Below are 27,543 nucleotides of genomic sequence, written 5' to 3' on the forward strand. Positions count from 1 at the left end.
TAAGTAAGGCCGTCAACATTGAATGGTAAGAAAGGCTTAAGTTTAATGCTTATTAGCTGTTGCCTTGGATGATCACTTCTTCCTCTACCTTAATCTCTTCGTTGCAAAATGGGGATAATAACACTCACTCATCCTACCACACAATTTGAGAAAGTCAAATGGCGTAACATCTGTGAAAGCATTTCGTAACCAAGAAAAAAAGCTTTAAAGTGATTTAATATTATAATTAGTATTTCCTCCAGCTTGCTGTGCTTCTGGGATCCCTTCGGTGTGGACAAGTATAATCCAAGTCTGGTCATTTCCTACACTCAGGAACTGGGTCACAGTAGTGCATCAAGCAGAGTTGTGGGGTAATCAGTTATCTGCAATTAGATCCATCTGTTATTGTGTCCAGGAGATACCTCTTTACCATCAAGGATTTGGGGAGAGGCTGTGGTGTCTAAACGGGAGGAGAAGGGAGGGAACACAGTGTTATTTCTAGGTCAGAAGCCTGTTTCAGATATATAAAATAGGCAACATTGAATGATATCAAACAATGGGTTTTGGTCAATTTTTATTTGCAAATCAGTGAATAGTAAAGAGATAAAATATATTACCACTTTTGCCTAAAATCTTCATAAATAGGTCTTCATATTGTTATCTTTTCCCAAGGCACCAATAAGACTCCTGTAAGAGTATATTATCTTTTCCCCCAATGGTGTCAGGGTGGGTCTACAGGCAATGCACAGAAGTCTCAAGAAAAACAGATTTAAAACCCAGAAAAGATGCACTGCAGCTGGTGAGGCAGTTTCCATGGTGCAAATTACAAAGGCTTGGGTTCAAAATTCTGCTCTCTGCCTAATTTTCCAGAAATGGAACACCGTATAGACTTTTAATACAGCAGAAAGGCAAGGAGCACAAGCACCGTCAGATCAAAAGCGGGAAGCAAAGAGAGCGGAGGAAGGGACGAAGGCAGGGATCTGTTCCTGATGCAAACAGTATTGAAAAGAAAACCAGAATAAGAATAAAAAAGAGCTAAAAACACGAAAGTATGAATATATTCTTATGACACTATATTATTTCCTTTAGGAAGAAAGCTTGACCCAGATCAGTCTTACTCTCCAGAACCTTGTACTCTATTCTCTTTTCAGAAGTTGTCAAATTTTGGCAAAGATAACCACTTAAAGGAAACAAGTTTTCCATTAAAAATTAAAGCCAACAAAATTATCTCTTCCCTGAATTGCCTTCAAGTTTCAGATGCTTTGGGTCAGCAATGAAATTAGATGTATTGGAGGATGTTTCCAATAGCATCCAACAGTCTAGAAGGAAGAGCTCCGCAGTGTGAGGATAGTGAGGAGGATAGTGAGTTCAGAAGTCCACTTTGGGGATCATGTGTTTTCTATGCACTAGTCTGTTTTTTCCATTCTGTTTTTCCTCTTAGTTTATTTGACCTGGTCTTCCAGTTTATTAACCCTGTGTTCTGATGTATTCCCTCATCTGTTCAAAATAACTAAAGTTCTTAGTGTTGTATTTTTCATTTACAGAATGTCCATTTGATGAATTTCTATAGATTCCAATTCTCTGCTAAAATTATTCATCTCTTCAACTATCTTGGTACATCATTTTCTCCATTGTCTTGATCATATTAAACATAGCTACTTTAAAGTCCCTATCTGATAAGTGTAATCTCTCAATCCTTTATGGGTTTATTGTAGTTTTTTTCCTCTTAGGTTTTGGTTATTTCCTCCTGTGTTATGGCACGTCTTACAATTTTTTATCGAATATTATGGAGACTCTGAATGATATCTTTCTTCAAAGAGGGTTAAATTTTTCCCTGGCATTCAGAAAAAAAAAAAATTATGGTAAATCACCAGGTGATCTTGATAGGAAGCTCTGTTAGCTCTTGTCTATTTCAGTTTTCCCCAGAGTTAAGATCCCTCCTCCTGGGGCTTGACAGACAGGGTCTCCACCAAAAGCCTGAGGCTGTTTACCAACACCCCTCTATGTTGGCAGCACTTAAATTCCAATCTCTCCCCAAGCACCATGTGGCTGCAAATATCCGCAGTCAGCTATTTGGCCATCAGATGTACTTTTGTACTAGGTCCCTTGAGATCTCTGCCCTGTTTATGTGCAGGTTAGTAGTTAGCAAATAAGCAGAATTTATATGCAGATATTTGGGTTACTTTTCCGTGGTTTCCTCCTGTCCAGAAATGCACCCCTCTAGTCCTAGCCACTTTGGTTGCCCCAAATGCTGACTTCTTTTTTTTTTAAGATTTTATTTATTTATTTGACAGAGAGAGAGATAGTGAGAGCAGGAACACAAGCAGGGGGAGAGGGAGAGGGAGAAGCAGGCTTCCCGCCGAGCAGGGAGCCCGATGCGGGGCTCCAGCCCAGGACCCTGGGATCATGACCTGAGCGGAAAGCAGACGCTTAACGACTGAGCCACCCAGACGTCTTTCTACCTACTCCAGTAACAAAGCCACTTTCCTCTTATACTTCATTCATGATACGGACATCGAAAGAGAAATCCAATTCCCTCCTTAAGGCTGGTAAAGCAGTAAATATAGTTTGACATAGTAAAATGAGGCTAGACGGGGTTCACGGTATGGAGGCGGGCAGCCGACTACAATAGCATGCAGTAGAAACAGCCTGATTTACTGTAGCAGACAAGGATAGGCATGGTTCAATGTCAAAGTGGCAGAAAATCAGGTGAGCGCTCACATCAGGCAGACTAGGTGATCCTCAAAATCCTGAACGTCCACTACGAGCAAGGCGTCAAGAAGGCCAAGAATCCCGAAGTGAAGCTGGCATAGCTACATGGGCCTCTGGTGTTCCAGTTAATTTTCCCTGCCAAAGGAAGTCTTTCAACTTGTCTAGATCATGGCTAATCAATCAGACTCAATCACTGAGAGGTTTAAATCAACTCTGACTAGTTCCGCGATGACCATGGCCATCGGTAATTACATAAAGAGAGATTGCTATCAGGAGATCTATAATCTACCACGATCTCCTCAGGTTCTACTATACCAGACTACAAGAGAGACTCCTCCATCCTCAGCATTATTCATCCTCATCAGTCCCCCAGCCATCTGACAGAGACCAGGGGGCTTCCTGCCCATGGGAGTCGTGACTCACGGAAATAACTAAATAACCTCCTTAATAAAAACTCATTTATAAGAAAATAAATTTTTTGAAATAAAAATATAAAATTAATCAACTATCTTGCCTTTCTGGTATACATATTATATTTACCACAAGCAATGTATTATTTGATGATTACTATTTAAGGCTTAAAGAATCAACATTGTTAAGACAATGTTTATTTTCTAGCTAAGCAGCTATAAGAGACATGGCATTTTTTTATGTGTTTATCTCTATATTCCTCTTATACTTATTAGGGAAAAAGATGACGTGCTCATCATCTTGACATTCCCAGAGCTCCAACACACAGTAGGTGATCAATAGGTGAATAATGATTTAGTCAATTAAACACTGAGATGGGTTTGCACTAACTAATCCAAGGAAATGCCCCTCATGCTGATACCAAGTTAAATGGGCTTTCTTGTCAGGTACAGCTCTATAATAAAAGCAGAGAAGAGAAAAGAATCGGGGATTGTAAAGGGCTCTAAGTTACAGCTTCTTCACTAGGAAGGATATAGCGTGCAGTCAAAAGAACAGAAGAGGAGAGGGTTTGTTCACCAACTGGTTCTGCCACTGTCTGTCTGAGAGTGTGTCTTTGAGCAAGGCACACAATGCCTCGGGATTCCGTTTCCTCACCTGTAACAGGAGAGGTCTGTCCTCGCTCCACAGAGCCCGGGTTCTGCAAGGGGGCTGAGCCGAACTCCAGCCCCCTCTCTTGCAAGAACCAAGTTAGCTCCTCTTAGTTTCTAGAGATTATATTTCTGCCATAGGTGCCATGAAAAGCGGAAGACCACATGATCCTAGAAATTTTTCCAACTCTGCAAGGTTTTAATTCATGTTTAACCAGATGAGGGGAAAAAAAAAAGAAGCTGTCAACTTTTATAATCAGAACCAAAAATAAACTACTTTCATGGTGCCCAAACTAAGCATTTCTAAGACAAATTCCCAAGACTTCCATAATATTTAATCCATGTCTTAAACTCATTTTCTCAGAATTCATCACAATACTTACTTTCTGAAAACTAAGGCCACATCCAAAAGGACTTCTTAGTCTATTCTTTTCAGCATAAAGCTGGAGTTTCAAAGCAAAATAATTTAATTTAGTAACTAAGCTGCTAATTACTCTGGTTTATGTAGTTTTTAATAATTGAAAACATTATTCTCCGGTTTCTTGATTATTGGGCTTTACCATGCGCTAACAGTGATTATAAGAGAAATCACTGGAACGCTGAGAAGCCCTCTCCAGAAAGTGACTTTCTACTTGATCTCCAATTTTTTTAGTATTTTAATTTGAGAGAGCATATCTTTCCTCTTTCTTGATAATATCAATTATCAAAGTAAATATGACAATATCTAACAGCTGGGGGGCACTAATATATATACATCAACACTGTATTAAACACTTTAAATAAATACATTTCACTGAATTCTCCCAACTGCAAAAAGTAGGTTTTACTACATTCCCCATTTTCCAGAAAGGAAGCTGAGACACAAGCTCTCGCAGTTAACGAGAGCCTCGCCCCAGTGATCTGACTCCTGAGCCCATTTTTTGGAGACACCGTGGCGCATTGCTACACACCGGCGTCCGCTTCAGGACATTAGTACCCTGGGAATGAAGTAAACCAGGATGTTGAAAATTGCTAAAAACAACAGCAGTAAGCTAGAATTCATTTTACTCTTCCCTGTTTTTTATTTTCCTCAGAATATATTACCCCATCATAAATTAAATAAGATAGGATGAGGTAATGAGAAAAAAGGAAAAGCAATAGAGACAGAGCTCAAGTCAGGAAATGTGCACTTAACATCAGTTCTGCCACTGGCTATGTGGCTTTGGACAAGTCTCTAAGGATATATTCCAAGCCTGGGTGGGGGGTGGGGGGAGACTTTAATTTTACCTACATAAAAATTCATAAGGGCCTTAGGGAGTTACATCAATAGTATTACTAATCACCAAAACTGGTGTAATCATTCTTATTATTAAAGGAATAACTGCAAATAACAGTCATGTTTTAATTTCCATTACACTATCCTAAACTAAGCTTTAAAAAACTATTCTAAGACAGTTTAAAAATGGTTTCCTTTGTTTCATGGAAATTTTCCTATAAATAAAACTGTCAGTATTTCCTGTGTGACTCTTCTTCATTACTCTGCAACTTTCTAAAGACAAACCGCAGGCCATATTTAGAAGATAGGGCAATTAGCAAACACTTCTTAAAGTTTATTTATCTTATAGGACAGGAGCCTTGCCTTTTGTTTTTAAGAAAAAATAAACTGAAATTAAAAGAAAGCACGTATTTTTGCTATATTTACGTCAAATAAAAACCTACTTTCCAAACGGATATACTAAATGGTAAGATTTGGTCAGTATGTGATAATAGGTTTGAATTTCCACAGGTGCTGTTCTTTTCTTATACTTTACCTTTTTCACTGTAGGAAGTCAGGCTCTGTCTGTCACTTCATCAACCAACGGACATGGTGTTAATTTTCATGACAAGCTAAAAAGAAAACTCCTATTCCTAAATTTGCTAATTGCATATTCAAAGTAGAAATTACATTTCCTTTCCATTTAGGATTTGCCCATATAACAGTATCTGTGAACTTCTATACATGTAGAACTTTTATAACTGTTCAGATCAAGTCAGCTTTAATAACCAACCCCATACAATGTGTGGGTTAAATAATTCTAACTTCCTTTCTGAGGGGGGTGGGGAGGGAAGGTAGAAATCTGACCTCACTTCGCATTTGTTTTTTAGTTTTTGGTGAGATATATGCATCATGAATTAGTCCACAAATCAAATAAGTATAAGTTGGTTATTTTTTTTTAAGGGCCACCAATTTTAGTGAACTTCCATTCTGGTTTACTTTTGATTCAATGTTTTAGGTTGGTTGGTTGGTTGGTTGGTTTTTTAAAGACATCCAGCAAATACTGACTCTTACGTTGTTTTACCCATTCATCTTCTAATTCAATTGTTAGTTCTCTTGACTGATAACAATCGCCCACCTACATAACATCCAGACAGTTTTAGAATTCTCTTGGTAATATTCTCAATGGTAGTGAGTCCACTATCTTCATCCATATGTAAACACACCACAAAGACAAGCTATTTACCTAAATTACCCGGCAGAATTTGAGAGAAGCGTAACTCAGAGTTTACCTTTCTGCATAACTCCTGATACTCTAATCCAGAGTGAAGGGAAGGGAAATCTAACAAGGTTGACTTATTGGGTCTGTTATGTCCTGTTTTAATACCCAGCCATTTTCTACTCTTTGTGACTATCTGAGAGAAGTTCCAGGAGTTATATGGAACAGGAACTAGTTGCACACATTAGTTAGTGAAAAGGAACGCTCCATCTCTATGCCTTTAGGGTACCAGCTAACCCAAGAGTAGCCTGATCCAATCAAGCTAAATTCATACTTACTAATCTGCAAAGCACTCTCTTAGGGATATGGAGACGTTTAAGACAAACACAAGCTGGGCCTAAGGAGTTTCTAGGAAAAATAATACACTTTATCAAATCCAGAGAAACAAAAATCTACTTGTGCTAAAAGTAATTAGTCTTCCCTCTGGTTTTAAAATTTTTTTTTAGGGCCACCTGGGTGGCTCAGTGGGTTAGGCATCTGCCTTCCGCTCAGGTCATGATCTCAGGGTCGTGAGATTGAGCCCCCACATCGGGCTCAGGGAGTTTGCTTCTCGCTCTCCCTCTGCCCCTCCCCCCACTCATGCTTGCTCTCTCTCTCAATTTATTTATTTGAGAGAGAGAGAGCACGAGCAGGAAGGGCAGAGGGAGAGGGAGAGAGAATCTGAAGCAGACTCTGCACTGAACATGAAGCCCGATGGGGGGCTTGATTTCACGACCCCGAGTTCACCACCCTGAGATCACCACTTTGAGACCAGATCCTAAGCAGAAACCAAGAGTGGACACTTAATTGACTGCACCAGCCAGGCACCCCAAGTTTTGCATTTGTTTTAACTTCTCTTCCAAGTAGGTTCTGAGAACAGAATGACATCATTGCTATCACAGGATCCAACACAGATGAGGTACTGTAGCTTCCAACTGTATAATGTCATATGTGTTCATATAAAGTAAATAACCACATTAACCTTATATATAAATTCTATTAATTCTCAAAAAGTTCTGGTGGGAACTGAAAACCCCCAATCAAATAAATAAAGATATGATAGTAGACTTCACTGTATTTGTTAACAAACAAGATTGCCAAGTTTTTGAAAAATATTTTAAAACTATTCAGTCCATATTTCTAACCTAATGATACAATTATTATTTATTTGTTCTGAGAGTGTCAAAAATAAAATTTTTGAGTGTTATGTAAGTTGGGTATTTAAATAGACAGCTCTTTATTAACTTAAACTTTGAATAAACATTAATGGCTTCATTAACAATTATATTTTAACTAGGCCTTTTAAATTTAGAAATAATAGCTCAAGCTAAAAATAATGAGGTGGTAGGCACTTACACTGGTTTAAAAAAATATTCTGTGCATTACACAAGTTCCATAATTTCTTCCAAGTACGCTTTCCTAGGAAAATTGTTAGTTTTTTAATTATTATTATTATACACAACCAAATAAAAAAATTACATGCTCTACTGATGCAATGGTTATTAAAAAAATAAAAATAAAGAAGTCTCTGAATTTTGCCTTTCTGCTTCACATTTTCGTGAAATTCTAAGTTGCTGTAGTGATCTTAAATCTATGTTGTGACAGGTAAGGGATTCCTTTTCTTTTTAAGAATCCACATAGTCATTTATCCAGCAACAGGTAGGTATTTAAACTCTACAGAAAACATTATGCTTTGTTCCTCTTGATATACCACTTTACCTAACAAATATGGATAGGTCAGTCTATCCTCTTTACTTTATAAAAGGTGATGTGGTGTCTGGAAAACCCTATGGAATTTGGGGAGTTAGAGAGGCCAGGTGGGAATCTTGGTTTTGCCACTTCTCGGCCCCATGGCATGGACATGATACATCATCTCCCCAGTCTCTGCCACCCCCTTTATCTGCAAAAAGGGAGTAAATTGTATCCACGTGCAGGTTGTGTGAGGATTTGAGTCCACCTCTATAACCAGTCTGGCACAGGTCCTCAATGAAGGTAGCCACGACTGTTAGCAGTAACACATGTGACAGTCACGTTGGCGGACTGTGGAGAGACGCCTCCTCTCCCAAGCTCACGGATGGTCACAGGGAAACAGTGTGTTTGAGGAGGGAGACCACTCACCATCCACTGAGACCCCACAGCTATTTCTGGACTGCACACAGGGGGTTGCTGGAAAAGTAGGACGGTGTAGTAAGAAGACGAGGGTGACAGAGTTAGAGGCGGCTCCTCTTCCCATCGCCACAGAGACGAGCCTCTATCACTGAAAGGTGCACGCCTTTGTGCACTCTGAAATCTGGTTTTATTTCTCCAGTTAACCAGTATTCGCACTGGATGGCCCCTCGGGTCGCTGCCCTCTGTTCTCACACTCGGTGTACACCGAAGTGTCACACTTTCAACAAGGCCCTAGATGCACAGGAGAAGTCGAGCACCGTAAAAACATGTGTATGCCCCCTCAATATGAATACCCTATGAATGGTAATATAAGTTTCATTTTGCATTTTACAATTGCATTTTTGTGACTTTTCCTTTTTTCTTTCTTGTTGACTAATCTCTATTCTCCAAACTGTTGTAATTCTGGTATTTGTTGTTTCAGTTAGGTCTCTGAATACAATATTTAAAGCCAGGTTGCCAGTTCAAAGCCAGATGTCTGATAACACCATCATTAAAGATTATATTTGTTCTACAAACACTTACTCAACAAACTCCCATCAAGTAACATTTATAAACAAGATGCTGAGCTTGGTACATCGGGGAAAAAGGGAAATGATTAAATTCTGCTCTTGTGGAACTCTGTCTGGTAAAGGATACAGGCAAACCACCATACATTTAGAGAAAAGCTGTGAAAGGGTAAGTCCTAACCCAGTCTGGAATACCAAAAGGGAAAATGGCCAGTGAACTGAGAGTTGAAGAAAGAATAAGAGTTGGCCAGCCTGCACAAAGGCATGGAAGCATGAAGCTCTTGCTATAAAGTCATCATTAGACTACTAGACCTCATGTTAGCACAGTGTCCAGTGAGTGCATCCATTTCTGAGCGAATGGATGAATGAAAGAATTGGTGAGACACCTTGGCCAACTAATATTCACTTTAGCCATTTTTGTTCCTGATTAATATAAACATTTTCAATTCTTTAGAGTTATTGGATGCTCACTGTGTGCAAAACATCCTATCAGGAATCATGGAGAATCATAAAAAGAAGAAAAAATATAATCTCTGCCCTCAAGAAAGATGCATTAGTTCAACAAATATTTATTGTGCTTTAAGTTTTCTCTATATGCCTGGTACTCTGCAGGTTGTGGAGAGAAAAAGTAATATATACTATTTATTAAAGCAAGAGGAGAAACAGAAGCATAACAATTCTAGCATTATTAATTCTTAGTTTTTGAGGCCCTCTTTAATTTTACCCTATAAATCTGCAAACGTGTTCTTAAAACTCTCTAAGCCCTGATGAACTATTATAAAGCAAAGTAATGTATATATGTTCCAAAAGATTAGAGGACTCAAAATAAAATTGATGTATTCAACATAAGGGTAAAAGAAAGAAATTAGGATTCTGGTTCTTACACTGCACTCCCTTACTTACTCTTTCCAATTCATCCTCGTGTTGGCTCAGGTCAAAACAACCCATCTATTCTCTTCCATATACGCCACAGCATTTACAAAGTCAAGACTGTTCACACCATTCCCAAGGTCTGGAATGCCCTTGCTGCTCCTCTTTTCCTTATCATTTAATCCAGTTTATGTCCATGAAAAATCACACCAGGTTTCTCCATGTTGGTTACATTTTCCTCTTCACTCACGGGGCACTGAGTGCTATATCCCTCCATGACCACTTAGTGCCTTACCACCAACCCATCGACACTCGAGCAAGGACTCTTAAGCCTCATAGCATGTGATTCTATCAGAATCTATGCTTCAAAGTTCCTCAAAAGTTCTAATTTCAGAATCATGAAATATTACATCATACCAATCTCCAGAATTCTCAATGTCCTGTGGTTCCTATGTCACACAAATGTGAGATCAATTTGTTTAACTCTTAGTCTATGTATGACCTGCTTCTGCAAATAGATTGTAACCTCCTTGTAAGCAAGAACTAGGTATCTTTTAATATCCCACTGCATTTAAAACAGTTAGAAATATAGCAAATGCTTAAAAAAATCAAAATATTTATAAATTATTTATTTAGAAGGGAAACAACAACAAATCACTGATTGACTTTAATTTTGATTATTTGAATAGATTTATTAGTCCGGAATAGTTTTCCACCAAGATCTTCTTAGGCCTTAGGTTAGGCAACTTTAACAACTGTATTAACTTTTTAAATTACATCAAGCAGTCAATCAGCAACTTTTCCTAAACACGTACTAGTGTTACTACTCAATTTTCTAGAGAATTATTTACCTTAATAAATTATGGCTTGAATAAAATAAACACTGTAGTCCCTAGTATTCTAAAAAACATAAACTTGCCAGGTATGAATACATGAGTCTCAGAAACTTTATTTATATAATCAATAAATACAAAATACCTACGAATTGATATAAATATGCTATAATATAAATCACCATAGTTCCTAAAACTTTAGTAATTATGCAATTTTAGCTAAATATGGAATATTTGTAGAATATTTTAAAGTTCAAGCTAGTTCCCAAACTTTACATAAGGAATTTATTCAATAGTGGATTTGTTTGCAGTTGATACTATGTGAGAGGTTATTCACAAATACTCAGAAGTCAATTTCCAAGAAAAACCTTAAATTACCTAGAAACTAAAAAAAAAAAAGATAGCAATTTGCCAGTAAGCTCTGCTATGATCTTTGATATCTTTAAACAAAACAATTTCTTTACCTTTATCATTCCAGAATTTTAGAAATTTTAGAAAGCCTTTGCTCTAAAATGCCATTAAAATGTTATCATTTTCTATGTATTCCATTATATTAAAAAAAAAAGGCTGAAGAGCATAGCTATATCCCAATACTATGACAGAATTAGAAAATGTTGTAAATAATTACATTAGAAAATACAAATGTAAAAGCAAAACTATATCTCTTTCACATTGATGAAGTCTGTATTCACTAGGATATTTTGTAAGTGTAATATTGAGAAACTATAAATATATATATATAAATATATATATAGTGTGGGTTCAATAAGACAGTAAAATAAGCTTAGAGATCAAGACCAGCATTTTTTTAAATGGAAAGAAATCAATTTTAAAATATCAAAGGTATTACCTATAGCAACAATAAATATTGTCTCTCTAAAATTTGTTTCACTGTGTATGTGTATGTGTGAGTGCATCTATCCTGGATCAAATATAAAATGAGCTCCTACTACAGTCAAAAGTTGATTTGGTGTAAACACACCTTACAACTCCTCTAAGTGCTGAATGAGCAAGATGAGCAAAGTTATAAAGGCATGAAATACATGAGAAAATTGTAAGTTATTGAAACTAACTGGAGCAAAATAGGAAATGAAAAACAGGGAATAGGGCAGGGGTGGTAGGTAGTGAGACATAAGAATGGACAAGATAGGAGCCAGACACGGGGCCTTCGCTTAGAAGCAATGGAAACTGTATGAATATCTTAAGCAGGTTGAGTAAGCACTTGGAATTGATAAATTCTTCAGGCAGCAGCAGAGGGAATAAATTGAAGAAGGCAGATGACCAGTTAACCGAAAGACAAATGCAGTGATTCAGACAAAAGATGCTGATGGCATGATATGTTGGGAAGATATAATGAGAAGGCAGAGCCCACAGAGCTTTGTGACTGATTAAATATAGGAAGTGAAAGAGAAAAAAGAACATCCAACAATGTACAGGCTTTAATACGGAGTGGTATACTGCATCCTGGAACACACTAAAGGGAACAGATTTGGGGGTAGGGGGCATGAGTTTGGTTTTGAATATGTTTACTTTAAGATCTGTGTAGGACATTCAAATTAATGTCCTGTACACAGCAAAGATGAACCTAGAAAAAAGTTTCTGGTTGAGATCCAGAGAGCAGGGAACCATCAACAATGTGTAGTTAAGGAACATGTAAGTAAGAAAAGAACCAGCAACAAAAGACTATGGGGCATCCACATCAAAGGGATAGGCAGAGGGAAATAAGACTTCAAGGGAGATCAAAGGAAATGGTCAAAGAGAAGGAGAGAGAATGGGACTCAACACAACACCCACAGAGAGACCAAATTATATAAGAACTGAAAAGAATCCACTGGATTTAGTAAAAAAGAGGTTGTTTGGTGCCAATTTGCAGTGCTAGAGTCAGGAACCTTATTGCAGTAGGCTGAATGGTAACTCAAAGGTAAGTATTTTGCAATAGTAAATACAGAGTGTGCGTGTGTGTGTGTGTGTGTGAGCATGTGTGCTTCAGAGTAAAAAAAAAAAGAAGAGCCGTATACAGAGGGATGTCTAGGACAAAGGGAAGGTTGTTCTGTTTGGGGACTTTTCTTTATTACTTGAAAGAAATGTACACATCATTACAGGCTGTGAAGAAACTACTAGAAAAAAAGAACTGAAAGACCAGAGAAAGGGAAAAGAGAGAACATGGTTGCGCAGCAGACAGACAGAAGTTGGACCAGCAGAAGTCTGTCTGAGTCCTTGCTGCCCAAAGGTACTTGCCACAACAACATCAAGGGTTGCCACGCCGTCCAATACAGTAGCCACTAGCTGTATGTGGCTCCTGAATGCTTGAGATGCAACCAGTACAACTGAGGAACTGAATTTTAAATTTTAACTAATTTAAATTTAAATCGCTACATGTGACCACTGGCTATGGAACTGAACAGGGCAGCTCTACACTAAAGGAACGGATATGAGGCTGAAGACCCATCAGCCCTGGGCAGGGCGCTTGAGTTGGTCATCCCAACAGTCTCACGTAGGCAGGAGGGCTGCCATGCTGAGAGGCAGGGGGCAGGGTAGGACCCTTGAGGGAAAAGGTTTGGAAGGAAGATAAAGGAAACGATAGGAAAGAGCGGACCAGAACAACGAAAAGCAAAACACAGCAGGACTGAGGGCCCCGCTGAGACTGGAGACAGTATATGGCCGGCAGTCTAGGAACAAATAAGGCGAAGGGCTGGCTTGATAAAAGGTTGGGAGCTGAATGTCAGAGGTGCTAACAAGAGACTGTTGAAATAAAACATGGCACCACGGACAGGTAAGGAAGCAAAGCCATGTGCTCAGAAGAAAAGGAAGGGGGCAAGAGATCAAGGTCTCAATTGGGTCAAACAAGGGTAAATGAATGAGAGAGAGAGAGAGAGCACGCAGGAGAGGATAGATGGTTTAGGACCCAAGGGGATGGAGTAGTTCTAGGTAATGTAAGGGCTTGGGGCAAGTCCTGGTTGGCTTAAAAGAAGCAGGCAACAAGAACATAGAAGTAAGTTTGGATGGTTGTTCTGGTGATTATTCGGAAAACCCATGATGGTGGCAGGGGCCACCAATGAAAGAACATGAGCCAAGTACAAAGCCCTCAACAAATCAGAAAATCAGTAAGCATGCTATACTGACACACGAGAAGAAATCCCCTAAGAATAAGAATTTTTAGGACAGGGTTTCTGCAGAATCCTGCACCAAACTAGAGAGAGAAAGGGAGGACAAGTGTGGGAAATGTAGTCTCAAATGTGGCTTATTAGGAAGTCCTGAAGAAGGACTTTCTGGGAAAAGCAGAGAGATAGAAGGAGGGCTGACCACAAAAGTTAAAAGCAAAACCAGCCACATCCCCATCACACACGATGCCATCCATCGGCCTGTGGGTCCCAAATCCACAGTCCCGCCGCCCTCCAGCCAGAGTCAGCATGCACGGCCTGCCACCTGCTCGATGCCAAGTCAATATGCCTTGACCTCAGACTGACAAGGACTCAAACTGACACTCTTTCCCTCAAATTCCAGCCCCTGTGCTCAAGTTTGTGCACAAAAATGGGCATAATTATAACAGCAGAATGAAGCAACCCAAATAGTGACACTAATTCTGTGCAATATGGATAAAAGGAGTGTGCTAGGCTGAGAATATCTCCAACAAGCACATCAAAGAACAATACATACAGTATGATTCTGGTTCCTAAAACAAACAAACCTAGAAAAAATAAAACAAGAAGAAATCAGAGAGGGAGACAAACATAAGAGACTCTTAATCACAGGAAACAAACTGAGGTTTGCTGGAGGGGTGGGGGGTGGGAGGATGGGATAACCAGGTGATGGGCATGAAGGAGGGCATGTGATGTAATGAGCACTGGGTGTTATATGCAACCAATGAACCACTGAATTCTACCTCTGAAACTAATAATACACTATATGTTAATTAATTGAATTTAAATTAAAAAAAGGAACCACCCCCCCCCCAAAAAAAAAGAAGAAGAAAGAGGAGGGCTGACTAACCATCTGCAAAGATGATTGATTATCTCCCAACAAGGAGGGGTCATGTTGGTACCATAAACAACCTGCCCTTTCTATAAGTTTCTCTATCTAGCTTCCCTAGGACTTCTGTTGTGCTTCACTTTTCTCCAACGAGGCAGAGGAAGTAACCACGTTTTGGGCTATTACTATTATAAAATCAGGTCACAATTTTTGCAGCTATTAAATGCATTTGCATTATTGAAAGAGATACTTCATTTTCCACTTGTACAGGAGTTATTTTGGAGTTATCTAGCTATTAAATTTCATAAGGTTAAATTTCCCCATATGTACACAGGGGGTTTAGTATCATCCATATTGTAAAGCTGTGTCACATTCTTGTATCCAAGTCTTTCTCATCCTCGTTTTATATATTAACACTTACTCTCATTCTTTCTCTCCCTCTTCATCTTTCGTTTTATGACTTGGCAAAAACTAGAAACTTAAAATTTCTCCCCTCTCCTATGGAGCCAATAATGCGCACATGCATGCGCACACTGTGCGCACACACACGCACGTGCACGCACGCGCACACACACACACACACACACATTCACCTCTCCATGTCACAGACAGACATTTTCCAGGCACTGTTTTTACAACTATCACAAAATTGTTAAACCTAAGATTGAACAGTGGCCTAATTTATTATCTTATCATAAATATTTCTATTTTCTCAAGGATATTAATATTATCTGTTTAGCTGTTTTAGATATGGCCATTCATTCTTAATAATAATTGGTATCAAATTCCTTAAAACTGTATTATTTGCTTCTTTCAAGAACTTATACTCCCCCCTGTGGCAATTTGATGGAAAAAAACAGAAAACGCGATTCTAAGGACAGAATCAAAATTCATAAATCATTCACAAGTGACATAACAATGGTATGTGCCTTGCTAGAAAAAAGCTGTCAAGAGAAAGTCACAACATTCTTTTCATCCTGTGTAATCTGCATAATACATGACCCCAAAACCTACTGGGCTAAGGGCTAATTTTTGGCAAATGCTAAGGCAGAAATTTAGAATCTGAAAATATTTAGATATGAGCTAAAAGGAAAGTTTTATTTTACTTTAGCAAACATTTTTTGAGTGCTTACTCCGTGACAAGCACTGTGCTGGGTGCTTTACAAGATCTTTGGTATTTAATCCTTACAAATTATCACATCAGTCTCATGAGGTGGGTTTTGCTAGTATCTCCAAGTTGAAAGGAGCCAACTGAGGCTTAAATTAAGTAATTTGCCTGATGGATTTCACACATTTAATAAAAACAGCTAAATAATGAAACAAAGAAGAAGAAAGAAAGAAACTCTCTCCTGAAATAGTCAAAAAGAGAAATACAAAATCCAGCAAATTCTATATTCAGGTCAGTTCTATGTTACTGTTAATAGAACATTTGAAATCAAGACAACAAAAAGTTGGTCTAGCTAAATCCAAAACAGTGGCTAGTTTTATGAAATACTTTAAACTACAGAATTAACTTACTTTAAGTAATAAAATTTCATTCTAGAATATCAAACTCAAACTGTTGAAAATCTCATTTGATTAAATATGAATCAAGCTTATTGTGTCAGGCTTTATTCTTGAGATCTTAAAAATGTAAACATCTAATTTTTTTTTAAATGATCTATCATCAGTGTCTTTTTTCACCTTTGCTTTTCCAGGCCCAGCCTGATTGAATATTGGACTGTGTGGTAACACAGTATTTCCCTACCACCACCTCTGCCAGGAAAGATGAGATATCCCCAGCAAACTGACCCTCAGCAGCGCTTCTCTAAAAGGATGCCTGGTGATGCACCTGTCAATGCATTTGGGACACTGGTGCTGCCTTGGGTCACCTGCCTTCAGATTAGTCTAACAGTCTACTTATTGTAGACAAAGTAGGTTCCAGATTGCCCTTCGTACTTGACATAGTCATTTTCTCTTCTTAAAAAGCTGGATGTGATGCATGAGAAATATAGAAGTTTGGAGTTGCTGAGTCCTCTTTAGATTTAGGCCAGGATTCAGCTGAATGAGGTGAGAACATCAGAGAGGCAGAAGAGGTATCATGATGCTGCCCACCCCACCCCACCCCCGGCAGCTCCTTCAGAAGCTAGCTGGGAAAAAATCTGCTTGACTGGTAAGGGAGAGGCCTGCCTGGAAAGTAGTCAAAGCCAACAGGGGATACTTTGGCCATGGCAGTGCCCAGCCCTACTGCAAAGTAAAATTGGTTCAAAGTCTAGCTGAAGCTGGACCGGAAGTTTGCTTGCTCACCTACGGAGCTGAAAACACACAGAGTCTCGAGAATCAACCATATATGGAAATGGCAGGGCAAAAAACATGAGCAAGAAGAATAAACAGAGAGTGGTTAGAAAATGATGAAAATCACCGCAAAAGATTCATTTGGACAAAATCAACTTTCATCATCTCTATGTGAGAAAGAGCTTAATGGTGAAATATTTCCAGACATTAGCAAGTCTATGGTTATATGAAACTTTTTTCCTATAGTTGCTAATTTTCACATGCATGCATGGGTCAATAAGAAAAGTCCCTCATTATAAACCTGCCATTCCTGGATAACACTCTTAACCGCTGCTCTATGTAGTTATGACATAGATCTCATTCCGTTAACAACATGAAATTAGGCATGATTCAAATCACATTATTTCACTGTGAAAGGAGAGAAGGGAAAAGCTGTGAGCCTGAAATACAAACTGTATTCAGTTTAAGGAAAGTGCATTTTCACTGAAGAGGAAGTTCACAAAATAAGCATTATGTTAACAGCATGCTAGACCATGTCTATTAAGGGATACTTGGGAAGAATCAATGTTTAGGAAGGATGTTGCTTCAGTGCCAACGGCCTGAGGCTCTATCGCGATATTTAATCGTCAGGGTCGCTAATCAGTGAATGATGCAATTATTCAAGAAGACTTTCATGATGCCTGTGGTTGGTCTGAGACTCAGTCTAAACAAGACTGCACTGAGTTAGAAACTGAACATTTTCAGTGTGGGCTGAAGCTGATGTCACACTGGTACACACCCTGATATTAAGCCTTCCAAAGCATACACATCATCTTGGTTCATTTTTCCTTTTTCAGCTACATCAGTTCATCAGCAGATCGCAAGCAACCCATCCGTCTATACAGCAAAATCACAAAAATCTTAACTGCCAAAAAAAAAACAAAAAACAAAAAACCCTTTGTCTAAGTCCAAAGTTCTCTCCTCATGCAGATCATAATCATTACCTTTTACTTCATTCTTATCTCAGACCACAGCATGATATTGACTCTGCCAATTAGCCCACAGTGTTTTATTTTATATGTGTACTTTAGGATGTTTCTAGGGTGTGTACTTTAAGAGTTTAAGAAAACTGGAGTAACTACCTTAAGAACATGCAGCATTCAGAGATCACTGTGTCGAGAATGTGACAAAAAGAAGCAGTAGAGTTTGGAAGAAGAGTCAAGGGTGTTCCCTTCACAAGAACTGAATTCAAATTTACATGTCCCCTCTCCACCTCTGACCAAGCTTGTGTTAGCCTTCCTGGACCTCGATTTTCTCACCTGCAAAGTGGGGAGAATAATACCTCACAGAGTTGCTAGGAAGCTCAAGTGACACAGTGTATGTGAGAAGGTTTTTAAATTTAAAATCTCTACATAAACAGAAGGTGATAGAGCCGTACAGGGCATCCATTTCAGGCACCCAGACAAAGCTCTGAGTAGCATTCTTGTTAAATTGATCTGACAAAATCGGCATTGTACATTCCACTGTCAAATTAAACAATGCATTAGTTCACTTTTACTCCAAATCTGATGATGTCAAGAGCTTCGAATGTGCTTTTCTTCATTTGTGGTGTAAGCTCTCACTTAGAAGGTAAGACACTTTCTCAGAAAGCTTTATCCATGTGTTCAGATTTTCATATATGATTCCCAAAGGCATAGTGGTTTAAAAATTCACACATAGGAAAACATCTTAGAAACTCTTTGGACAATTTGAACAACTTAGTATTCAGCATTCTAGAATTACTGGCTACCAGTTTCCATTTAATTTGAAAACTTGCTTGTCGATATCATGGTGCCACAGTTCACATTTCAAAATGAAATGAAAAAGTCAATTCAAATATACGTAGAGTGTAAAAATGTCTGTGGCATTACGTTAAGCAAAACAATACCATCTTGGTTTCTGAGAAACAAATAATCTAAAGAAAACATCATGGACACAGGCACTAATAAATGTTTGGTTCTTTCTTTAATATTTACACACTGTACTCTTACCTAAGGATTAGTGGTAGCTTATATGTTTTCATTGAAGAAAGGACTATTTGGACCTCCTTTCCCGCATGAAAAAAAAATGGAATGAAAATGATAAAATGGAAATGAAGGGATCAGATGCCATCATGTGACTAAAATAAGCTGAGTGTAGAATTTCTTTTTATGTATCCTGAAAACTATGATTAAAAGAAAAACATTGTGATATTTCTCCCATACAGATGACATGCAAGAGCATAAGACAAATAAAAAAAGTTTCCTTTGCGAAGTATCTCTGTCAATTCTGAGCATCTAATCTGAAAAATAAGAAGCAGGATTTGATTTTGTGTAAGCTCTTAACAAAGATCTAACACTTTAAAATCCTTGCAAAACTGAATGGTGTTATAAAGTCAGACTGTGATGGGCTTTTAAAATCAAGGCTGAGTTGGGCTTAGTCTTAAAGGCAAGGAAGAACCATTGAAAAACAGAAGAAATTGGTAAATTTAAAATCTTAATACATTATGTAAAAGTACTTTCATAAATATGGTGTCCTGGGGCTGAAAAATAACCTTGAGCAAGCGGGAAATTTGGGCTCTGAGAGGACTGGTACCTTCCCTGAGCTTATATGGCAGGTATAAGACGACAGGTATGGAGTTCATATCTCCAGCCTTCTAGCCAGTCCTCTGGCCCTACCCAATGGTTTTTGAATGTACTCCAGGGAGAGACACCTGGCTGGCTCAGTTGGAAGAGCATGCGACTCATGATCTCGGGGTTGTGAGTTCGAGCACCATGCTGGGTGTAGAGATTACTTATATAAATAAATAATTTGAAAAAAAGAAAACACATATCCAGGAAGCCCTGAAGTTGTGAGAAGGGGCTCAGGCTTGTTGGTAGGAGGTGGGAACACATTTCAAAGGGTGAGCTGATGGGGCCTGTCTTCATTTGCCCCACCTCCCTATACCTCAGCAGAATCTCTAGGGACACATTTACATCACATGTCAATTTTACACTTGTCCTTTCAAAAATTTATCCTTTCCCTTTCTCCCATTCTTTGAAATAGTTATCTAGTCTGAATGCTCTGTTCTTCCTAAACCTATTGATTTGGTTTCCCCAAATCACACATTTGAAAGAAAGGTTACCTCCCTTCTTTTTCATTCTCTCTTACCACCTCAAGTATCACCAAAGAGACTCTTCCCATTTGGGCTGATAAAACTAAGGGCTGTAAAGACTTGGGGTTGCTAAACTAGTAAATTCGAGTCGCTAATATGTCAGGAAAAGTATTGGAGACCCGTCTCTACCCGTAGTAGCATGCACGTTCTCCAGCACCATCTCAGATTAATGCGAGCAGACTAGAGGCAGCGCAGGATTTTAATTAAACTAATAACGTAAGTGAGACAAGTAGTAAACTGAAGAAAATGTCATTAAAAAAAAAATTCCTTTCCTTTCTCACTCTAACCTTCAACTGCATCTACAAGCAAGTAAATGAACAGGCAAAACATAAACACAGACCGCATGGAACAGCCTTGACTACCTTCTGGACCAACACCTTTGCATCAGAAAATATCCCAAGAAAGTCCAAGAACTAATTATAAGGAGGAAAGAGCAGGGAGGAAATGAATGTAATTTAGATAGTAAACATCCGCACTTCTTTCCCACTTCTGAACTCCCAGGGAGTACGCCCTCTCTTTAACCTTCATCTTAAGCAAATATAAGGCAATGCAAACCAAGCCAGGGTCTCTGAAGATTTTAGGATAATATTTATAACTATTTTTCCAAAAGCTGTCTGGCATATCATTTTTTGGAGTGGAATTCATTGACCTGATTGAATTTGAGGCGTGCTAGAAACATCCGAAGCCCACTCCCAACCCACCATAACAACAAACTGCTCCCTGTCCAGATGCCCTTATACGGCCAGACTTCCTATAAATCTGACAGCTCAGTGTATGCATTGCGTACGGGTCTTGGCACTGAGTCACATTCCTCCGGTATGTTTCCCTGGGAGCTCTGATTTCCGCTTTGAGGGCTGGCACAGACTCCTACTTGCTCTTATAAGAAAATGTCTATGACTGGAAGTTGAAAATGTGCAAGATTCCTTCTTTAAGTACACAAACACTCCAAAGTCTGGCCACTTTCCTGTCGTCCTGCCAGGTTTTCTCTATGTCTGATACCTGATCAAATAACCTTTTTTTAGGGGGGAAAAAACAACAAAAAACATAAGAGAAGGAATGTAGTACATCCACAGCTGAACATCTTACAAGACTTAACCAAACGACCTGCACAAGTGATGCCTGAGTAGACACACACATACCTTATATAGCTCTGTAAACAGGACTCAGTGGCCAAGTTCATGAATTCCTCATTTAAAAAAAAAAAAAAAAAAAGCCCTCTAAAAAAGCATTTGCTAGATAAACACTTGCTTACAAGACAAAATTAGTGCATCTTAGCCATTTTGCACACAAATTCAAAGACCTTTCTCTCCCAGTTCTAACTTGCCGTCAGTCAAAAGGGTTGGGATAAGTCAGAGTTGGACAAAGTTATAAGAAGCCACTATTTCCACTTTACCGCCCAGGTGCACACAAACATTTGCTGAGTCATTTATAATAGTGCAAGAATTCAGATCCCATGGCATGAGTTAAGGATGGAGCGTCAGCCTTTCCCTTTGAATTTCCTGGCACTTGATGGTCCCCATAACACAATATAAACATACTTCTGAGTCTGTGAATATCTTGGGTGTCTTCTCATTCTCTTTCTTTGCATGTGTGTCTCTCCGTGTCTCTGTCTCTCTCTTTCTGTCACTTTCTTAATAATGATCTTTCATTTTAAACTCTTCAAAGGAATTTTGATCACAAAGCCTCAACCTAACTTTATAATGCACAACATTATTTTTCTATTCTGAGATTCCATGTTCTATATATTTCAGTATATCTTCTCTTAGCCAATATTAAAATCATCCATTTGGAGCCTAACTATGGACTTTTTTGAGACTTCAAGGGACCATGTGAATTTTATAGTAAAGCCAAATTCTTTTTATAATATGTCTTGTTATTTTTAACAACCCAGCAGAATGGTAGTATCCATGCTACATTTGTGGAGAAAAAGAAAATCAAGAAAGATGGCGGGGGGGGGGGGGGGGCGGGGAGACATCAACTCCTAAGATTTTAATCCAGTTAACCATCATTAAATCCTGGGAAATAAAACATTCTCATTATCATCATTCTAATAATGTCAACCTAGAAATATGGCTCTTTCTTCCCTAAGATTTGTGAATGGCAGTTCTAAGAATATAAACCAGGTCACCTAACTGTAAGCCAGTCCAGCAATTTATCCCTTCCATGAATGAAAGTCTCCACTCTGCTGTATGTGAGGCTATTGGTGGTGGCTCTCAGACTCTCCAGGGCATTCAAAAATTCTCAACCATTCTCCCAGCTACCTCACCCCTGCAAGCCACAAGAGATCACCACCGAGCCCACATCCCACCTTAGGTGAGGCTCCAGCTTCACATCCCTACCCTTCCCCATCTACCACACCTTCCCAACCATTAGTGGTAGACATAATTTGGGGTTTAGGTCTTGAAAGATTTCACTGTGGCTTCCCACATATTTTGGACTTTTAAAATCATCCACGAGGGAAGAAAAAGTTGGGGGCCAAGTTGCCTTTAATACACATGTGGCTATTAACATAACTTGGAATGTTCCGTCTTTAAATAGGAACTTTTAGGCCTCTTCTCTTTGAGGAATGCTTGGAAAGAACACTAAATAACAATGTTGAAAATTCTTCCTGAGCTTCAGAGCCCCCCTCCTTGCTGGCCACTTACGCGGTGGACAGGCGACTACACTGTACGACATGGGCACTGCTTGGGGAGGTAATTGTGCACAGATGATGTGGTCGATGCTGAAGCTGGAGTGGTTCTTTTCTTCTTGGCTCTTTTTCGATAGAGCGAATTGAAACATAAAAATGCCGCCAGTTTAAACAGGCTGTTTTCAAATTATAAATCTGTAGTGTTGCTTCTGAATGCTCATCTTGGCATCATAAACAGGTGTCTTTATCTTAAACCTATTTAGTGAAACATCAACAACTGAAATGAATTTACTTACTGGTAAACACCAGTGTCAAATGACGCGGCAACACAACGGAAAAAAAAATGCCAGGGCCCTGGAATCACTCTTTTTACATAAAATGGTAACTGGAATTATTAACAACAACAACAACAACAACAACAAAAAGCAGTTAAACAATAGATTCTAGATGAAGGCATGCTAAATTAATTAAGTCTTTAGTGAAGCTAACTAGCAATATTAAGAAATGGAAACGTGCTTAGACTTTATTGGCCATATTTGACTTCTGTGCACAAGCAGAGAGAATAAAACCTGTTGTTTCCTTGACCTGATCTTACTCCACTAGGCTGCAGGCTCCGTGGATATTAAGAAGTCACAATTACTACTCATAGAAGTGTGGAGAGTTGTTACTAAACTATATTATTCACTGACACTCTTAGTTTATAACCAGAAATAATAGGGTACACTGTTCTTGTTATATTATCAGATTTTTTACTGCAAGACAAACCAAGTCCAATCCACATTCAAAGATTATAGGTTTTAGTATTAAAAAAATCACTCATTTCTCAAAGACCCAAACTGTATTTAGAACACCCCAAGTAAACCCCAAGCTTCTTGCTGGCTCTCCTGTCTGGTTCCCCTCTCTTCCCAACACCCAGAACCTCTACCTACTCAACACATAATCATTTGCTCTGACATAACAACAGACCCACTTTTCTGGAAATACTGATGCGCATTCATCTCTTTTTTCCCTCCCTATACCCCCAACAATAAAACTGTTACATATATTAAGAGAACACAAAGCAAGAGTGCTGGAAATCTCCCCCAGAAAACTGCATCCATAGTCTTGACCCCTGGCTTTGTTCTCTTTCTTGTCCCTCAATAGGCATCCAAACTGTTATCTCAAGTGAGAAAAGATCAAATTCCTACATCTCCAATATGGAATGTAGACTTTGCAGGTAGGCTTCTTGGGGATTTCAGCTGGTCAAAAGCAACTAACTCCTTTTCAGCTCTGTGAAGAGTGTCAAAGGCGGACAGCCTCTAAAATTAAAATATTATAAAAATAATAAAAAGGAGACCCTTCCGAATTTTTTAGGGATCCCTGCTGTTAGCCTCTTTAGCTACCTACCTCCTAAAAAGCATTTATGTCAGTGGATAGAGTGGGAACAGCTATTAGAAACATAAGGGAGTGGTATAAAAAAATAATAGTAATTTGTGATGTGTTTTTCAATGATATAAATCAGGAGTGGTGCGAAGAAGCAAGGGTTTTCGAAAAAAATCCTATTTGGTGCTGGAAATACTGAGCCTTTTTTTTTTTTTTTTTTTTTTGGTTAGCTGGAGTGTGCCAGCTTTTTCAGACGGGAGGAATGCTGAGTGTCAAGGGGTCAGGATCAATCCGGTGTGAGTTGATGAGGCAGGAAGGTGGGGAGGAATGCGAGGAATGTCCCTGTTTGTGTAGGACTCCATTCAGCTCATTGGCGAGCCGGGGCCGCCCGGAGCGTATAAAAGCCGCGGGCCGCCCGCCTCAGCCTCACACAACAACTCTTCCCGCTGAGAGGAGGCAGCCAGTGCAACTCCAACCCCGCGACCGACCGCCTCCCCCCACCCCGACGGCAGCCGCCCCGGCCGACAGCTCCCAGACCTCAGCTCGGAGCGCCCAGGCACCCACCTCCGGCCCGAGCCCGCGACCCAGCGCCGGGACCGCCGCGCCCACCCCGCCGCCGCCCGCCGTCCGCCCCGCCCGCAGCGCCCACCATGTCCGCCGCCGGCCTGGGCCTGGGCCCCGTTCGCTGCGCCTTCGTGCTCCTGTTCGCCCTCTGCGGCCGGGTAAGCCCAGAGCCCCGCGGCGGCCGGCGCCGGGGGAGGGCGTGCGGGCGGGGCAGGGCCCAGGGCGCCGAGCGGCGTGCGCCCGCTGACCGCCCCCTCCTCCCCGCAGCCCGCCGCCGGCCAGGACTGCGGCGGCCCGTGCCAGTGTGCGGCCGCGCCGGCGCCCAGGTGCCCGGCCGGCGTCAGCCTCGTGCTGGACGGCTGCGGCTGCTGCCGCGTGTGCGCCAAGCAACTGGGCGAGCTGTGCACCGAGCGCGACCCCTGCGACCCGCACAAGGGCCTCTTCTGCGACTTCGGCTCTCCGGCCAACCGCAAGATCGGCGTGTGCACCGGTAAGAGCTGCGGCCCGCCTCCGGGCCCTAGTGTCCCGGCCGCCGCCGCACCCCCGCCCCCCGGAGCCCTGCTCCCCGCGCATCCCCGACTCGCCTACTGCTACCGATGCCTGACCCTTGCATCCCCCCGCCCCCCTTGTTCCCTTCCTCTCCTTCAGCTAAAGATGGTGCCCCCTGCGTCTTCGGAGGAACGGTGTACCGGAGCGGAGAGTCCTTCCAGAGCAGCTGCAAGTACCAGTGCACTTGCCTGGACGGGGCGGTGGGCTGCGTGCCCCTGTGCAGCATGGACGTCCGCCTGCCCAGCCCTGACTGCCCCTTCCCGCGGAGGGTCAAGCTGCCCGGGAAATGCTGCGAGGAGTGGGTGTGCGACGAGCCCAAGGACCACACTGTGGTTGGCCCTGCCCTTGCCGGTGAGTTGAATCGGCCTCAAAGGCAGTGTTGTGATCCTGCCCCCCGAGGGCTGACTCCTAACTTTGCCAAGGGAAGAGGGAAATGTCTTATCCTGGCGTCTTACCTTGTGTTTGTGTGCCCTGCTCTCACAGCTTACCGACTGGAAGACACGTTTGGCCCAGACCCAACTATGATCCGGGCCAACTGCCTGGTCCAGACCACAGAGTGGAGTGCCTGTTCCAAGACCTGTGGGATGGGCATCTCCACCCGGGTTACCAATGACAACGCCTTCTGCAGGCTGGAGAAGCAGAGCCGACTCTGCATGGTCAGGCCTTGCGAAGCTGACCTGGAAGAGAACATCAAGGTACATTTTCTGCTCCTATTAACTAATTTTCCTGGAATCATAATGGATAGGATCAAAGTTGGGTCTCACCGCCCTGGTTATTATAGACCTTTTATCTCCAAAAATATCTAACCATCGAGCTGTTTTGCTGGAATGAGATGTTGTGTAATAGGAACCCCCAGCTTTCCACTATGAAATTCTCCACCCTGTTAGTTAATTCAAGACATTCCAAGAGAGGCTATGTCTATTTTTGGGAAACTGGCAAATGAGACTCAAACTTCCTCTCCTCAAAATATAAACAAAAGTCAGACAACTTAAGACTAAAACACACAGAGCTTGAAGAAAGCCACTCCCCTTAATAGAGTCATTGATTTTTTTTTTTCCTTCGGCTTTGTCTTCCTTAGAAGGGCAAAAAGTGCATCCGTACCCCCAAAATCACCAAGCCGGTCAAGTTTGAACTTTCTGGCTGTACCAGCGTGAAGACCTACCGTGCTAAGTTCTGTGGCGTGTGCACGGATGGTCGGTGCTGCACCCCGCACAGAACCACCACTCTGCCTGTGGAGTTCAAGTGTCCCGACGGGGAGGTCATGAAGAAGAATATGATGTTCATCAAGACCTGTGCCTGCCATTACAACTGTCCCGGAGACAATGACATCTTTGAGTCCCTGTACTACAGGAAGATGTATGGAGACATGGCGTAAAGCCAGGGAGTGTAAGAGACATTAACTCATTAGGCTATAACTTGAACTGATTCACATCTCATTTTTGTGTAAACATGATTTCAGTAGTGCAAGTTATTTAAATCTGTTTTTCTAACTGGGGGGAAGAAAAAGTCCCACCAAATTCAAAATATTGTGCCATGTGACCTTCAAATAGTCTATCAACCCAGACACTGGTTTGAAGAAAGTTAAGACTTGACAGCGGGACTACATTAGCACATAGCACCAGAATGTATACTGAGGTGTGGCTTTGGGAGCAGTGGGAGGGCACCTGCAGAAACGATTGTCATCTTAAAGTAGCATGTGCCTGCTCTTGGGAGTGTAATTGAAAAGGAAAACTTTAGCATGCTCACTGACCTCCAGCGACAGCTAGGATGCGCGTTCTCCAGCCTTCCTGAGGCTGGGTCAAGTTCTTCTTTAAGTCAGAACAGCAGATTCCACTCTGACATTCTGATTTGAATGATACTGTTCAGGAATCAGAATCCTGTCTATTAGACTGGACAGCTTGTGGCAAGCGAATTTGCCTGTAACAAGCCAGAATTTTTTTTTTTATTGATACTGTAAATATTGTGTGTGTATATATATATATATTTGTACAGTTATCTAAGTTAATTTAAAGTTGTTTGTGCCTTTTCGTTTATGTTTTTAATGCTTTGATATTTCAAATGTTAGCCTCAATTCTGAACACCATAGGTAGGACGTAAAGCTTGTCTGATAATTCAAAGCATGAAATGGATATTCAAATGGAAATTCTGCTCATCAAAACAGATTGTTTACTGAATATGAGGCAGTGATGTCCTTGGAAGTCTGAACTGTCAGTTTGAAATGTGGTAGCCTCACTATTAATGAACAAATGGCCTTTATGAAAACGCGAGTGGCTCTGTATAGCTGATCAGTTTTTCCACCTGGAAGCATTTGTTTCTACTTTGACTATGACTGTTTTTTGGACAGTTTACTTGTTGAGAATGTGACCAAAAGTTACATGTTTGCACCTTTCTAGTTGAAAATAAAGTATATATTTTTTCTATAAAAA

The 27,543-nt window shown here is 40.5% G+C and overlaps 1 protein-coding gene and 2 long non-coding RNA genes across 4 annotated transcripts in view; 1 reads left to right on the plus strand and 2 right to left on the minus strand.

Moving 5' to 3' along the window:
* The window catches only part of LOC118553701 (uncharacterized), a 258,776-nt gene extending 233,120 nt beyond the window's left edge, over window positions 1-25,656 (minus strand). For both annotated transcript variants that reach the window (XR_004926153.2, XR_013441111.1), the window contains exon 1: window positions 25,573-25,656. This is a non-coding gene — a long non-coding RNA (uncharacterized LOC118553701). The remainder of the gene's footprint in view (window positions 1-25,572) is intronic.
* On the minus strand, window positions 199-24,718 carry LOC144379042 (uncharacterized). The gene is made up of 2 exons (XR_013441110.1): window positions 24,654-24,718; window positions 199-439 (listed from the first exon to the last, which is right to left on the minus strand). It is a non-coding gene; the product is annotated as an uncharacterized LOC144379042 (long non-coding RNA).
* Window positions 24,391-27,543, plus strand: CCN2 (cellular communication network factor 2). Its single transcript, XM_036120818.2, has 5 exons — window positions 24,391-24,726; window positions 24,836-25,058; window positions 25,217-25,468; window positions 25,601-25,812; window positions 26,196-27,543. The coding sequence occupies exons 1-5, from the start codon at window positions 24,655-24,657 to the stop codon at window positions 26,490-26,492; spliced, it is 1,056 nt and encodes a 351-aa protein (XP_035976711.1). The 5' UTR covers window positions 24,391-24,654; the 3' UTR covers window positions 26,493-27,543.

Source organism: Halichoerus grypus, chromosome 9 (genome assembly GCF_964656455.1).
Source record: "Halichoerus grypus chromosome 9, mHalGry1.hap1.1, whole genome shotgun sequence".
Lineage (NCBI taxonomy): Eukaryota > Metazoa > Chordata > Mammalia > Carnivora > Phocidae > Halichoerus > Halichoerus grypus.

What these genes read in the sequence shown, in the direction of transcription:
- CCN2 (XM_036120818.2), top strand. Translation starts at nt 24,655, where the DNA reads ATGTCCGCCGCCGGCCTGGGCCTGGGCCCCGTTCGCTGCGCCTTCGTG. An exon ending in TGTTCGCCCTCTGCGGCCGG is followed by an intron (nt 24,727 to 24,835) that starts GTAAGCCCAGAG and finishes TCCTCCCCGCAG; the next exon opens with CCCGCCGCCGGCCAGGACTG. An exon ending in ACCTGGAAGAGAACATCAAG is followed by an intron (nt 25,813 to 26,195) that starts GTACATTTTCTG and finishes TGTCTTCCTTAG; the next exon opens with AAGGGCAAAAAGTGCATCCG.